General features: G+C 44.1%; 1 protein-coding gene across 1 annotated transcript; it reads left to right on the forward strand.

The window, feature by feature from the left end:
• The first annotated feature begins 10475 nt into the window (after positions 1 to 10475).
• On the forward strand, positions 10476 to 13304 carry tril (TLR4 interactor with leucine-rich repeats). Its single transcript, XM_058619442.1, has one exon. The coding sequence runs from the start codon at positions 10792 to 10794 to the stop codon at positions 13252 to 13254; it is 2463 nt and encodes an 820-aa protein (XP_058475425.1). The 5' UTR covers positions 10476 to 10791; the 3' UTR covers positions 13255 to 13304.
• The last annotated feature ends 524 nt before the right edge of the window (positions 13305 to 13828 follow it).

Here is a 13828-nt window from a genome sequence, read left to right on the forward strand (position 1 = left end):
ATCTCGGTATGCAATTGGAACTCACTGTAACAACCATAGTTTAATTTATCAGCAATAATCACAATAATTGCTAGTAAATATATAAAATAAACGTTCAAAAATAACATTAAAACTCAAAATATTGGCTCTAGTTTACCCTGTGGTCCGTGTGTGGGGGATAAAGTGGTAGAAAAAGGATGAATGCATGGATAAAATAGGAATACACGATATTATCTACATGGTATCGGCAGATATTGGTTTTAAAATGTAAAATTGGATATCGGCAAACGAACATATTATTTAACTTGTTTATTTATTTTGCTCAATGAAGTAAATGTATATCTGCATTTGTTGCTACATGAGTAGGCAAAATATTAGGTGAATTTCAACACAGAAAAGACTGTGAAAAATGTCCTCTACAGGTTAAATTATTATCTGCCCAAGCACTGCCGATTTATCGTCATATCGGATATCGGCATGTAAACAATACAAGAGACATAATAAATAAATAAATAAATAAATAAAAAGTGTTACAAACTTCATTAAACATTCACTAAGGTGGGCTAACTCCACAGTCCACGTAGCACAGGTAACAGCCTCGCTCAGTTCCTGTTTCTACGTATCAGCAGCGCAGACAAATGTCCATTTAAAAAAATCGTGTGGTCTGATAAACTCTGCTCACACAGCCGCGACATGAGCCCACGCACCACCGTGACACTGTCCACGGATATCCACACACACATGAGCAGAACTACACAGTACATGCCAGGCAGGAGAGAAGTCAATGAATAATTCTATCGAAGGCCACTTTCAGCGTGGCAACGGTCGGCGCGAGACACCACGGCGGGGGCACCGTCAACTCTGCCGCTGAATTCAAACAGAAGCGAAGCGGTCACAGCGAAAGCACACAGACAAAGAGTCACGGGAGACACACGAGTTCGTGAAAATTAATGCTTACGGTTCCGTGGAGAGAGCTGCGGCGTCCTGTCATGACAGTAGAGACGTACAGTTCCTGGATATTTTTCCGCTCCTCGCTTCAATGAGCGAGTGTGTGTTTCAGGGGGGCGTGGCCTGCTCAGTGGGCAGGAGTGACGAACGCTCCTTGCAGCCAATCACAATTGAGGACATAGCAAAGTTAGGCGGGGATAGCAGGTAAGGCGGTACATTAGGGCTGACCCCCTTTTTAAACAGACCATAAAATGACGTAAACAAAAATATCAAAGAGGACAGAAGACAAGGTGGTGTTATCATTAGGCTACTAGATTTATGTGATGGAATTACGGCCACACGACGACCCTTTTTCTAATTTGGTTATTTCTTATGAACATGATTCATTCATTAATTTAATTTAATTTATTCCATATGCCATGTATATCTGCCACTTATTGTATCCATTTATTGTAAAATAATGCAAAAAAAGGGCCAAAAAGTGATTATTATAAGGAGAGCAGCCAACTAAAGTATAGCACTTTATGTTTAAGCCCCAAATTGGCTGCTGTCAATAAATACATATAAATAACCAATAAATATAGTGTTGTACTGTAAAAAAGTACAATATTAATACATCAGTAGTGTGGAAATACAGTATGTGCTAATAATCTGTCTCATCTGTTGTTGCTTCACGCACCGTGTGATGACAGATTGTTTGGTGCTTCTCAGAATTCCTGGTTGCAAAAGACAGTTTTTCCCACAAGTGCTGAAGTTTCTTTGTGACATGGTGAGTGTGTGTGTGTGTGTGTGTGTGTGTGTGTGCAGACTGAACGAGCATGTGTTTGTACTTAATATCTGTCTCTCTGTCCTCTGTGATGAAGTGATGCACCTCGTGCATTCCTAGGAGAGAGCTGTACTCAGTCTTTCCTCCTCTTTTGTCCTTGTAGCGTTCCCAACCACCTTCGGATTTGTTTACCCAACAAAACAAATTTCCTCCTTTGCATGGGCATGAGGCTGTCACTTCCTGCCTGGGCTTATTTCTATGGCAACAGAGGGACAAGAAAACATAAAAAGAGAGAGAGAGAGGGGAGAAAAGAATGTCAGTGAAAAGGGAGAGTTAGAGCCGGGTGTGTCCAGAAACCTAGACCCAACAAAACTAATGACAGTGTTTGGACTTTGAAGGAAGCATGACTTAGAGAAACTAAATGTTCATTGTTGACATGTTATGTTTTTATTTTGGTAGCAGAGCAGACAGGAAGTGGAGATTATTATCGGCATTTGTGTCATAGATCTTTTCTTGTCATACTCGGGCAGATATCCTTTCAAATTACTTGGTACCTACGCATGCATGTGCATCATTGTTTCTGAGGGAACACACCCTTGCATACCTGACAGCATAAACACTCTGAAACACGCCTGTCTATCCCAGTCTGCGCGCACACATTTTCAATGAGGTGGTTATACTGATAAATGAACCAGCTGATGATACCGTACCACAAGTATGTTCTATTAATAGCACCATTGAAGTCTTCTTTTATAAAAGGAATAATGGAAACAATTTGTCATGAAAAAGACAATGCAATAAAAGACGATACATACAGTACATACTGTAAGAATCTGCACTCACCTCACAGAACAGAATACACAAAAGGATATGACAGTGTCATCTACAGGTTAGATATAGTTACTGCACAATGAGGAGTTTTTGTTCAAATTAAAGGCAGTAATTTACTCCATCTATGAGACTTTGAAGTGGGATTATTCAAGGACGAATATACAGTATAGAGTTGGCCAGAACAGTGATAGTGAGACTCAGGTGTCAGAGCTGAAGATGCTGAGATTTTCATTGGGAGTGACCACGATGGACAGGATTAGAAGTATACATATTCGAAAGGACAGCTCAGGTTGAACAGTTTGGAAATAAAGTAAGAGAGTCAAGACTGAGATGGTTTGGTCACATGCAGAGGAGGGATAGTGATTATACTGGACCAAGGATAATGAAGATGGATCTGCTGGGCAGGCGGACAAGAGGAAGACCACAGAAAAGGTTCATGGATGTTGTGAAGGAGGACATTAGGACAGTTGGTGTAACAGAAGAGGACACAAGGGAGAGGACAAGATGGAGGCAGATGAGCGGCTAAAGGCCAAAAGAAGAAGATTCAAGGAGGACAACACGCCTCTAATAGTGGACATCTTGCCCTTGAGCAGGACAGAGGTTGTTCTGCAGCTGAACCTGACCTCTGATCCACTAGATTAACCCGAGATAAAAGTTACCAGATGGCCTCTCTTCACCCTCCATTACTACCACGTCTCTGTGTTCTGTCAATAATTATTGTTCTTACATTTCCATGTGATCACTTTTCTGTGCAGTTTTTCATTTAGTAACGAAAAATCATCTTTTGAACACCATGTAGTGAAATCAGTAGGAATCAGTAATCAGTTAATCCGTTATTTTCAGTTTCTTTCAAGATGTTTCTTTAAGTCTCATAAACCATTTATTCTGTGTCATTTCACATACAGTATAGCTACGCTGTCATCAGAGGACTGTATGATGTTTGTAAACATAGTAACTATTGATTAATGGCATAAACAAAAGTGTTGACATTATTGGCAATAATTCTTCAGGTATTTAATCTTCCCCCTTCTAACCTCATCATGAGGGTTGTGGTGGGTGCTGTGCCAATCTCAGCTGACATAGGGCGATAGGCGGGGTAAACCCTGGATAGTTTGCCACATACAAAGACACAAACAACCATCCACGTACATGGAGCCATTGACATAGATTAAATTACCACAAACTATCTGCTACACAAGGTTCCTGTGGGTCAGGACGTTGTTTAGACCAACTGTGAAGAAGAGCAACCAAAAAATTAAGCTTGCAAGGCCCAAGCACTCAATTCCAACATCACCACACTCCTGTAACTGTCCTAGTCTGCAGAGGGCGACATTGCACAGAGGCAAAACTGGGCAGGGACTGCAGTTGACAGCTGCAGATCAGATGTCTCCGCTCTCCACTTTTACTGACTGACGACTTTGTTCTAATGACTCATAAAGCCCACATTTTTTCAGCCTTGTTGGTGTTAGACTGAATGGACCATGCTCAGCCACAGATCATGTGCACATGTGCATCGTGTTTGTGATCGCAGATTTCAGGGTGTTTCTGTTCCTGCAGTCTAAAGTGCTATCTTCTGTTCAACCCAGTGACCTCGAGATCTAAAGACGTCACATTCCCTATGTGTCATTATGTGATTGGGGCTGATTATGTGCATGCAGACAGTTAATATCAGAGTGCATGGATCAAAGCGTTGCCCTCTCAGTATACACACACACACATACACACAAGCTTTTACATTACTGTCCTTATTCCTCTATCTCCCCCTTCAGTCTCTCCACCCTTTCAACGGGGCAATAGCACTCTGATTTTTTCCAGATGTCAAGTACCTCCCTTCCTATCCTCCTCTCCTTGCTCTGTTCCCTCCATTCTTTACTCTCACAGGGTCGAGTGAAACCCTAAATGTTCTCCTACCCCCCTCTCCTTTCTTTCGTCTTTACCCGCTCTCTCTCTCTCTCTCTCTTCTCCTCCAATTTGTCCTCCCCCCATCGACTTGTTCGACATATTGGTCTCAGAGACCAAGCGTGACCCTCAGAGGTCAGGCAAGAGGGGGAATAGCATTCCCATAGCAGAATGGAATGTTTTGCAAATGCATTTTCCACATTGCATGATGGACTTGTGTTGTTCTAATCAGCCATTTGATCCACGGTGTGCTTTCAGTGGGCTGTTCATGGCCATCCCAGATTTTGATGTAATTCTTAGTACTGAGAAGAGTCAAGAGAACGGCTTTGCAGTTGCTGCAACTGGACTCTCCTCTCTTTCCCCTCCATCTTGCCCTCCTTTCCCTCTGCCTTAGATGGGAACCAGCTGGATGAGTGAAGCAGGGGAGCAACTGGAACGTGGACTGTTGCAGGCACGGGGGCCCAGGTGTTCTCTGCTACACTCACTATTGTCTCATTCATGGTTTACACCTAACTGTATATGCGACTGCATCTTTAGTGCAACAGTGACAGAGGGGGTCGTCATCAGCCTCTGCTTGCTCACATGCTGCCCCGCACACACACACACACACACGTGTTGCACAGAGGGCACAGAGGCTCTTTCAGCGTCTCCTGCTGAGTGTATAAACACAGTCAGTCATCCACTCGCAAACACACAGACATGCACACACGGCTGTAGTCTGTGAGCGCGGACTAGATGTATGACTCTCAGCTCCAGCTAAAGCACTTAATGATCCCAGCAGCTGTTGTTCATGTAAACTCCCCCCCACCCCCACCCCTCCCCACACACCCGTACTCACACAATCCCACTTCCTCATTCCCTTTTGCTTTGCCCTCCTGCCTTTATCCCCGATACATACTGATTCGTTCAAAGACCAAAGGACCTAATGAATAGCAGCAGAATCACATCACTAGTTCTTATTGTACTTGCACACATGGAAAACAAACAAAACGACTGACTGGTCAAATCTTTTTCTCTTCAAATGGACATCATTTTTAACCCTGCTCTGTGTTGGAACCATACACCGTTGATAAGAGCATTATCCGAACAAATCTGCAGTTAATCTCCATTCATTAGAGCCCATCCTTTGCACCGATTGCTATGATAAGCCCCAGATTCACGCCAGTTTCATGTGGTGTAACATTACCAGGATGTGTCACCATACGGCTTGTCTGTGCGGTGCCTGCAGGGAATTGTGATCTGCAGAGATTCCCCCTGCGTTCTGAGGTTCAATGGCATGCACATGTTTCCACAAGCACAACTTCCTGCTGGTTTTGTGACTTTGTGTGAGCGTCATTAATCCGTATAGCATCAAGCCTGTTGTGTTTGTATCTGTGTGCTGTACATGATTCATGATCACTTGAAGCTTTTCATCATGAGTTTTTGTGGTCCTATGTGTGATTGTGCGCTAGTGCGTGCGCTTTATCTGTCAATGAATGATAAGTCGCAGCATTTTACCCTTGTAGTACACTTAAAAAACGAATTTTATACAGTATTTACTGTAAGAGCAGCTGTGGAAATGTACTGACATTTTTTGTAAAATTCACTTTAAGCAGTTTAGATTATTATCATTCTCGTGCTGCAAGCATGAGTAATCAGTCAGCTTATCCTACTTTAAATCCTGCAAGAAAAAGGCTGCACAGTTCATGTGTATCTTTAAAGGTCACACATTAAAATGTCATATCACGTTATGTTTTTATTTGACTGTCTGAATTGCACATGGAAAATGTGCTTTAATGGGGTTTTGCCTATAAAAACACTTAGTTTTGCTTTTGAAAGGATCTGTTTTGATGATCTTGATCCACAATATTTTCCTTTTGTTGCTTAGTTGTAACAAAACCCCGAAGTCAGAGAGCCTTTAAAGCTGTTAGGCCTTCGAGCAGAAAGCCCCAAAGGCAAACGTCTCCCAACAGCATCCAATTCTTTCTGTGTGAATGCATCTACTATAATCAGTCTTGTATAAAGTACTTAAAAGAGATACGTGAGTAAAAGCACCAGAAAATTGCTTTGGTAGAGGTTGAAGTCACTTTTTTATAATATTACTTAAGTAAAAATCTTAAAGTATATGACATTTACTGTACTTAAAGGAATACTTCACCGATTTGCATTTAGCGTTGTATTATTAGAACTAAGTTGAGAAATATCTTCCTTCTTTTCTTTGTTACGTGCCCACCAGTGACACTTGGTGCTGTTAGCATAACTGTTAGCAAAGATGGCGGACACTGTTTACATTCTGGGAATGAGGTCCCGCCCCCCTACGAGTGGAACTAGAGTTGCAGTTTCAAGCTTCGGACCAAGTGTATAGTACAGATAATGAAGTAAAGTACAGATACGTGAATGTTTGTACTTAAGTACAGTAACAAAGTATTTGTACTCTGTTACATTACAACACTGACTATAATGCCCTAAAAATGTCTCTGTGCACCACATTGTAAACATGTGAAAATCTCCTCTGTGATAAACTCAAGTGTAAAAATCTATTTATTTCCCATTTAACTATATTGAGAATGTATATGTATTAGTAATTATTGGATGTACTATGTAGGAGACAAAGAAAAGAAAAGAAATAACACACCAAGACGACCTATAAATGTTGCATCGTCTCACACACACTCAAACTCAGCTGTACTGATCTGGATATACACACACACACGCAAATGTCAATCTCCAGAAACAGACACACTTGGGTGCAAGCAGATATACAAGCCCTCCTCTCTCTCTCTCTCCACTGATGGCATCAGGTTTCCCACACACCCTCGCTCTCTGCTGAGAGACTGAAATGTCATATGGCCAGTTGATTAGACAGTGAGAGGCCCAGGGAGAGCACAGAGCAATTGTGAAAAGATGGAGCGGTGAAACCTGTCTGCAGCTCTCTTTGTGTGTGGGCACAGTGGCAGGCAGCTCTTTGCGGGGTCCTCTGTGCTGCCATTGTGTCAGCAGCTTTGTTTAACTCTGGGTCAAATCACCGTTTCCTCTCACTAGAGTCTCCTTCTGCGTCAGTGTAAACCTGCACCTGGCTCCTCTGGTCTGACTCCATGTTTCATCCTATCACTGGACTTTGGGAACGACTCCTTCGGCCTCATCATGCTCCAGAATGTTACTACATTTACCTCTAATCTCTTAGTTCTTTGAAAACAAGTCTGTGCTGATGAAATGTTCTGTGTCGTCCTTTCAGCTCTGATACAAACCAGGCGAGTGTCATTAAATGAACTGGAGGTCTGAGGCCAAACTGTCACTGTGTTTGTTCCTCGGGGAGAGGCAAGGAGAGACCAGAGAGAGTGGGGTGGAAACAGTCTTGTATAAACTACCTTAAAGGGATATTTGAGTAAAAGTACCTTACCAAGAAAATTACTTTAGTAGAAGTTGAAGTCACTTTTTTTTTTATATCACTTAAGTAAAAGTCTTAAATTATATGACATTTACTGTACTTAAGTATCATGAAATACTGATATACAATGTACCTAAGTTTTAGAAGTAAAAATATTAAAAAAGTGAGGAGTTGAGTAACGTCAACTCAGTGGTAGGGCGAGTTGTCTTTCAACTGGAAGGCTGTGGGTTCAATTCCTGGCTCTGCTACTCTATTTACATTTTCATTACCAACTCTTCTTCTTCTGATTTGTAACAAAGATAGTTAGAGGAAATGTAATGGCATTAAAGTAAAAGTTGCTAGAAATAGAAATAACACAAAGTAAAGAACAGATATGTGCATTTTGTACTTAAGTACAGTAACAAAGTAGTTGTACTTTATTACATTACAGTACAACACTGGGTGGAAGAGGATAGTGGTGTTGAGAAGTGGGGGTTACAGAGTTTCAGAAATGCTATAGAAACATGGCCAGACGGGAAATGACCTCCCAGAGAGAGGGGGCTTCCCCAAGGATTGTGTTTCCCTTTGACTTTGCTTTTTCTCATATGCAGACACTCACTCACACACACACACACACACACACACACACAGCTATAATGCCTGACAATGAGGTCGAGCAGCAGATATGCATGGGAATGAGACCAAATCATGGAGCGTTTTTGGTCTGAGCTACAGCAGCAGTCATGCATTAGCACAGATCTGGTAATCATCAGATCAAGTGTGTGTGTGTGTGTGGCACACTGTAACAATGAGCACTGACATCACATATTGAATATTGAGTGTGTCACAATCAACACTTGGGAGTGTGTATTGGCAGAAATGAAATATATCACCTTTATTTATAGCTGCCATGTTTCTACAGGAGCCCGCATGGACAAACCAGCCAGAGCTAGAGCTTCACTTCTGACACAAACAAAGAAGATCAACATCCTGGCAGCAGTTCCCTGACATGCTGCTTGCAAACAGGGTGGGATGAGTGGAGTCGTCCTCAGTTTGTTGCAATCTGCAGTCTCACATTAGATGCCACTAATTCTCGGTGTCGTAATGTAACAAAGTACAAATACTTTACTTAAATGCAAAATACACATATCTGTATTTTACTTTGTTATTTATATTTTCTTTAGCAACTTTTACTTTTACTCCACTACATTTCCTCTAAGAAGAAGAGTTGGTAATGGTCTGTATTTATATAGAGTTTTTCTAGCCTTGAGCTGCTTCACACTATAGTTTTGTCATTCACACATTCACATGCGGTTGACAAGTGTTTTGCTCAAGGACACATATAGACTAGCAGAGCCAGGAATTGAACCCACAGCCTTGCAGTTGAAAGACAACTTGCCCTACCACTGAGTTACCATGGCTCAATCCTATAACTCCTCACTTTTACCTCTAAAACTTAAGTACATTTTATACCAGAAAATGACTTTTGATACTTAGGTACAGTAAATGTTATATACGTACTTTAAGATGTTTAAGTAATATTATAAAAAAAGGTGACTTCAACTTCTACCAAAGTAATTTTCTGATAAGATACTTGCACTTTTACTCCTTAAATATTCCTTTGAGGTACTTTATACAAGACTGCTAATCACTGCTGTCCTGGTATGAAGAGTTAAAAGTTAGAATTAAAGTGACAACAGGAGCACTGACAAACACATTTCAATTCTGCCCAAACTCCATACATGCTTTACCCTCACTAGTTCATTTACGTTCATGTTAGGGATCTTTCTCTCAAATGTGGCACCTCTCTCTCTCCTCACCAGTCTTAACAAACATGATGAATTCCTCATCTGCTATTGTGAACCATCTGTGCTCCGTATGGCTCCATGCAACACAGGGCGGGTTACAGTAATGAAAGAATGGGTAATTACAGTTAAGCTGCATAATGATGGCATCCCCACTGCACAGTGCATGCTTGGAAATTGATGTGTCCATTCATTTTAGATTCACTCAGTTTTCATGGAACATCAAATCAAAACAAAACCAGTGTCAATATGAATTTAAGTGCTTGTGAAAGCTTGTTTTTACTGGTTGTGACTGGTTGGCTCACGTGCGCACCCTCCTGTGAGGGAAACCAACACACTGGGGTTCTCTTGGGATTCCGTGGGAAGGCAATCTTCCTGTCTGCTTTGTCCATACCAGGGATCGGATCCAGATCTCAGACCCTGGTGGCTGCGGGGGCGCGCAGAAAACTCGGTCAAAGGGTTTCTCAATCTCTCTCTTCCTCCCTCTCTCACTGCAGACGAGTGTGTGTGTGTGTGATTGTTTGTTTTTGTTATGTCTTTTTTTCTACTGACCTTGTCAGGACCAGTACTCTTCATGGGAAACAAAAGCCAGGTCTTAATGAGGACCAGACTCATTTTCTAAAGGAACCGGTTAAGGTTTGAGTTAAGATTAAGAATTAGATGTGGTTAGATTAAAGGTTGGGATTTAGACATTACCTGGCGATGGTTAATGTTGGGAAAAGGCTCTGTTTGGGCTGAACAAGTGAATGGAAGCCAATGTAAACTAAAGTGTGTGATTTGATTGCCTGCGCGCTCGTGCAAAACTGCAAAATCTTGTGCGTCAAGACTTGGGCACATCTGCTCTCTCTTTGAGCGAGAGAGGGAGAGAGAGTGAGAGGGAGGGAGAGGGAGAGGGAGGGAGAGAGAGCATGCTCTGAGCCTGAACTCTTTTCTGCGGAGCTGTAATTCGCAGCAGATGACCACTTTGGGGGGATGTACTCTTTCCTGGGGACTCTGGGAGGTGAGCCTCCCTCCTGACGCAGCACCAGAGCACCGCGACTTTAATTTGTCTTCATCGTGCTGTCCAGTGATGGAGCCCTGACCTAATCACCACTTCTCTCTTCACTCTTCAGACCAACAAGTGGATTATGGTCTGCAGGAGCGTGAGAGAGGACAGGGGCGACTGCACCTGAACAACCCAGAGCGGCAACACTTTGGAACACAGCCGCGCTGTGGGGATGGATACTTCACTGGCAGGCGTTTGCTTTCTCCTGCTCTCGCTCGATGGATTCCTCTGTTCCCCCGCGCCGGCGAGCGTTTGTCCGGACCCATGCGACTGTCAGCAGCCGCAGCACCTCATGTGCGCCAACCGCGGGCTGCGCGCGGTGCCCGAACCCGCCGCGCGAGCGCCCGAGGAGGTGCTGATCTTCAGCCTCGCGGGAAACTTCATCACCAACCTCACCGCCCTCGACTTCACACGGTACAGTGACCTCGTGAGGTTAAATTTACAGTACAATCAAATACAAACTGTTCACCCCAAGGTTTTTGAGAAACTCTCCAAACTAGAGGAGTTGTATTTGGGACACAATCTTTTATCAAGTGTACCCGATGGGACTCTACAGCCACTGAAGAAGTTGACTATCCTCTATGGAAATAATAATGACATTAGGAAAATCACTCCAGAGCTTTTCGTCAACTTGGATAATCTTGTTAAATTGCGCCTTGATGGCAACTCAATAGAAGTTTTGCAGGACTCTGTTTTTACAAGTTTGACCAGTCTGCATTATCTCCATCTGGAATCCAACCAACTCCATCATATTCACAGAAATGCTTTCTCCAAACTCTCCAACCTGCGTTTTCTCAACCTGGCCCACAACAAGCAGTCAGCCATACGCAGTGTCCTCACTTTTTCCCAACTCAAAGCTCTGACAACATTACTTCTGTCTGAAAATGAAATTCAATACATTGGAAACCAAGTCTTCCAGAACCTGAAGAAGCTGTCCAAACTGTCGCTGAGCAACAACAGGATCTCTCGCCTGGACAGCGGAGCTCTGAAGGGGCTGTCGAGTCTAAAAGAGCTTCTGATTGATGGCAACACGCTGCAGGAAATCCCCGGCGGTCTTCTTGACCCTCTGGAGAGCATCGAGGAGCTTGACTTCAGCCGCAACCAGATTTCCACTCTGGACTCGATGGCCTTTTCTCGACTCAAACGTCTGAGAGTGTTGAAGCTTAAGAATAACTTCCTCACCAGTCTGTCTGGTGACATTTTTGCCCTCAATAACATGCTTTATGACCTGGATCTCCATGGCAACAACTGGACATGCGACTGTCGCCTGGAGGAGTTGAAGAGATGGATGACTGCAGCACATTCTCAAGGCAAATTGATGACTGTTTTTGTGCAATGTCATCACCCTGCTACTCTCAGAGGGAAGTATCTGGACTATGTGAACAGCTCCCAGCTGCAGCCGCTCGGAAACTGGACCCACTTGTGCAGGAGCCAAACCGGGCCTGAGGAGAGTCGTGGAGGGGGTGTCCTGGAAAAGGTGCAGGGAATGACAGACGCAGCGGAGCAGGAGGAAAGAGGTGGAGAGGGCCAGGTAGAAGAGGAACAAGGTGTTGGTTTAAGAGAGGAAAACAAGGATGGGGTGATGGTGAAGAAAGAGGCAGAGACGTGGAAAAGAGAGGGACAGGAAGATGTGGGAATCCAGGGAGATCAGGGGGGTCCAGAGGTGACAGAACCATCTTCCTCACTGGAAAGAACGAAAGCAAAGGAGTCACTCAGTCCAAGGGCACGACCTGCTGCAGAGGCTGCTGGGAAGCGTGGCAAAGGGAGACGGAGGTCAAACGTCACTTCCAGAACGGACGCACCAGCCATTTCCACACCAGGTGACAGAAACACCACCGATGTAAGCACAGTGGTCACCACAACCTCTCAGGAGTCAGGAGAGAAGTTTGATCTTCTCAGGTCAGACCAGAAGGAGACTCTGCCTCTAATCACGGACCCGTGTGTGTTTAACCGCCATTTTATCACTAATGTCTCAGTGGATCACGTGACGTCCAGTACTGTCACCGTCTACTGGACCACAAGGGATCATCACCCCTACACATCAGGACCTGGCCTGGGTCTGGTTGAAGTCCACTATCGGATTCTCTTTGACCGGTTTGGTGCTCCGGATCGTTTCCCCCGTTATGTCTATGCTCACGGTACGGCTCGCTCTGTGATCCTCCGAGAACTCAGCTCAGGTTTGACCTACATCGTCTGCGTGGAAGGAGTCGTCGCGGGGTCCGTCTGCCAAGTGGCCCCGCGTGACCACTGTGCAGGACTGGTCACTCTGCCCGAGGCGGTCACTCGCGGAGGCACGCTGACCTCTGACCTCCAGCTCGTCACAGTAGCAACACTGGCCGGGAACGCCGTGCTGCTGCTCGTCATCGGCGGAGTCTGGCTGGCGCGGCTCGTGAAGAAGAAGCTGCAGAGGAGGAAGTCGGCCGTGCATGTGCGCCACATGTACTCCACCAGGCGGCCATTCCGGCCCACCATGGCCACTGCGTCCGTGTCCACTGACTTCACCTGCTACCAGAGCAGTCGCCCAGCACGACTCGCACCACTGGAGGAGGGGGATCTCATCGAGTTCCCCTGTGACCGCTTTATGGACAACAGCACTGCTCGCAGAGACAGTGACATGCAAAGATTCGCTGACTAAAAACTGAAAAAGTGTAAAACTAAACAGTGACCTGCTCTGTGCTTACGCTTTATACTGTTGATTGTTGAACAAACCAATTCAACAATCTTACCTTGGCACTTGTGGTTGGTTTTTTATGCAAACTAAACTTGTCCATGGTGACCACATGGTGAGCAGCTCAGGTCATCAGGGCCTCTTCAGACATCAGAGGAAGTCCAATCCCTCTTACTTCCTCTTCCTGCTTTTGCTTCCTTCATTTCCTTGCACCTGTGAGCGCCTCTGTACGTGTGATTGGTTTTGAGCGCAAGTGTGTGTGCATGAGTCATGGACCACTGATTTCAACTATGGTGCTAATACTGAGTTAACAGACATTATATTGTCTTGAAATTGTACAGTATGTAATGATGGCTGCTGGTTGGCAGGGGAAAAAAAAAATCACCTTTTTTTTGTGTGTCCTATCTATCGTGTTTTATACTATTATATGGAACTTTGTATTATTTTTGCATTACATGAAGAAGTAAAATCCCCAACAATGTGATCGATCTGTCATTTGAGTGTTTGTGGATGAGTTACTGTGGCTTTCAAGTAATCCTTT

The sequence above is a fragment of the Solea solea genome, chromosome 20, assembly GCF_958295425.1.
Source record: "Solea solea chromosome 20, fSolSol10.1, whole genome shotgun sequence".
Taxonomy (NCBI): Eukaryota; Metazoa; Chordata; class Actinopteri; order Pleuronectiformes; family Soleidae; genus Solea; species Solea solea.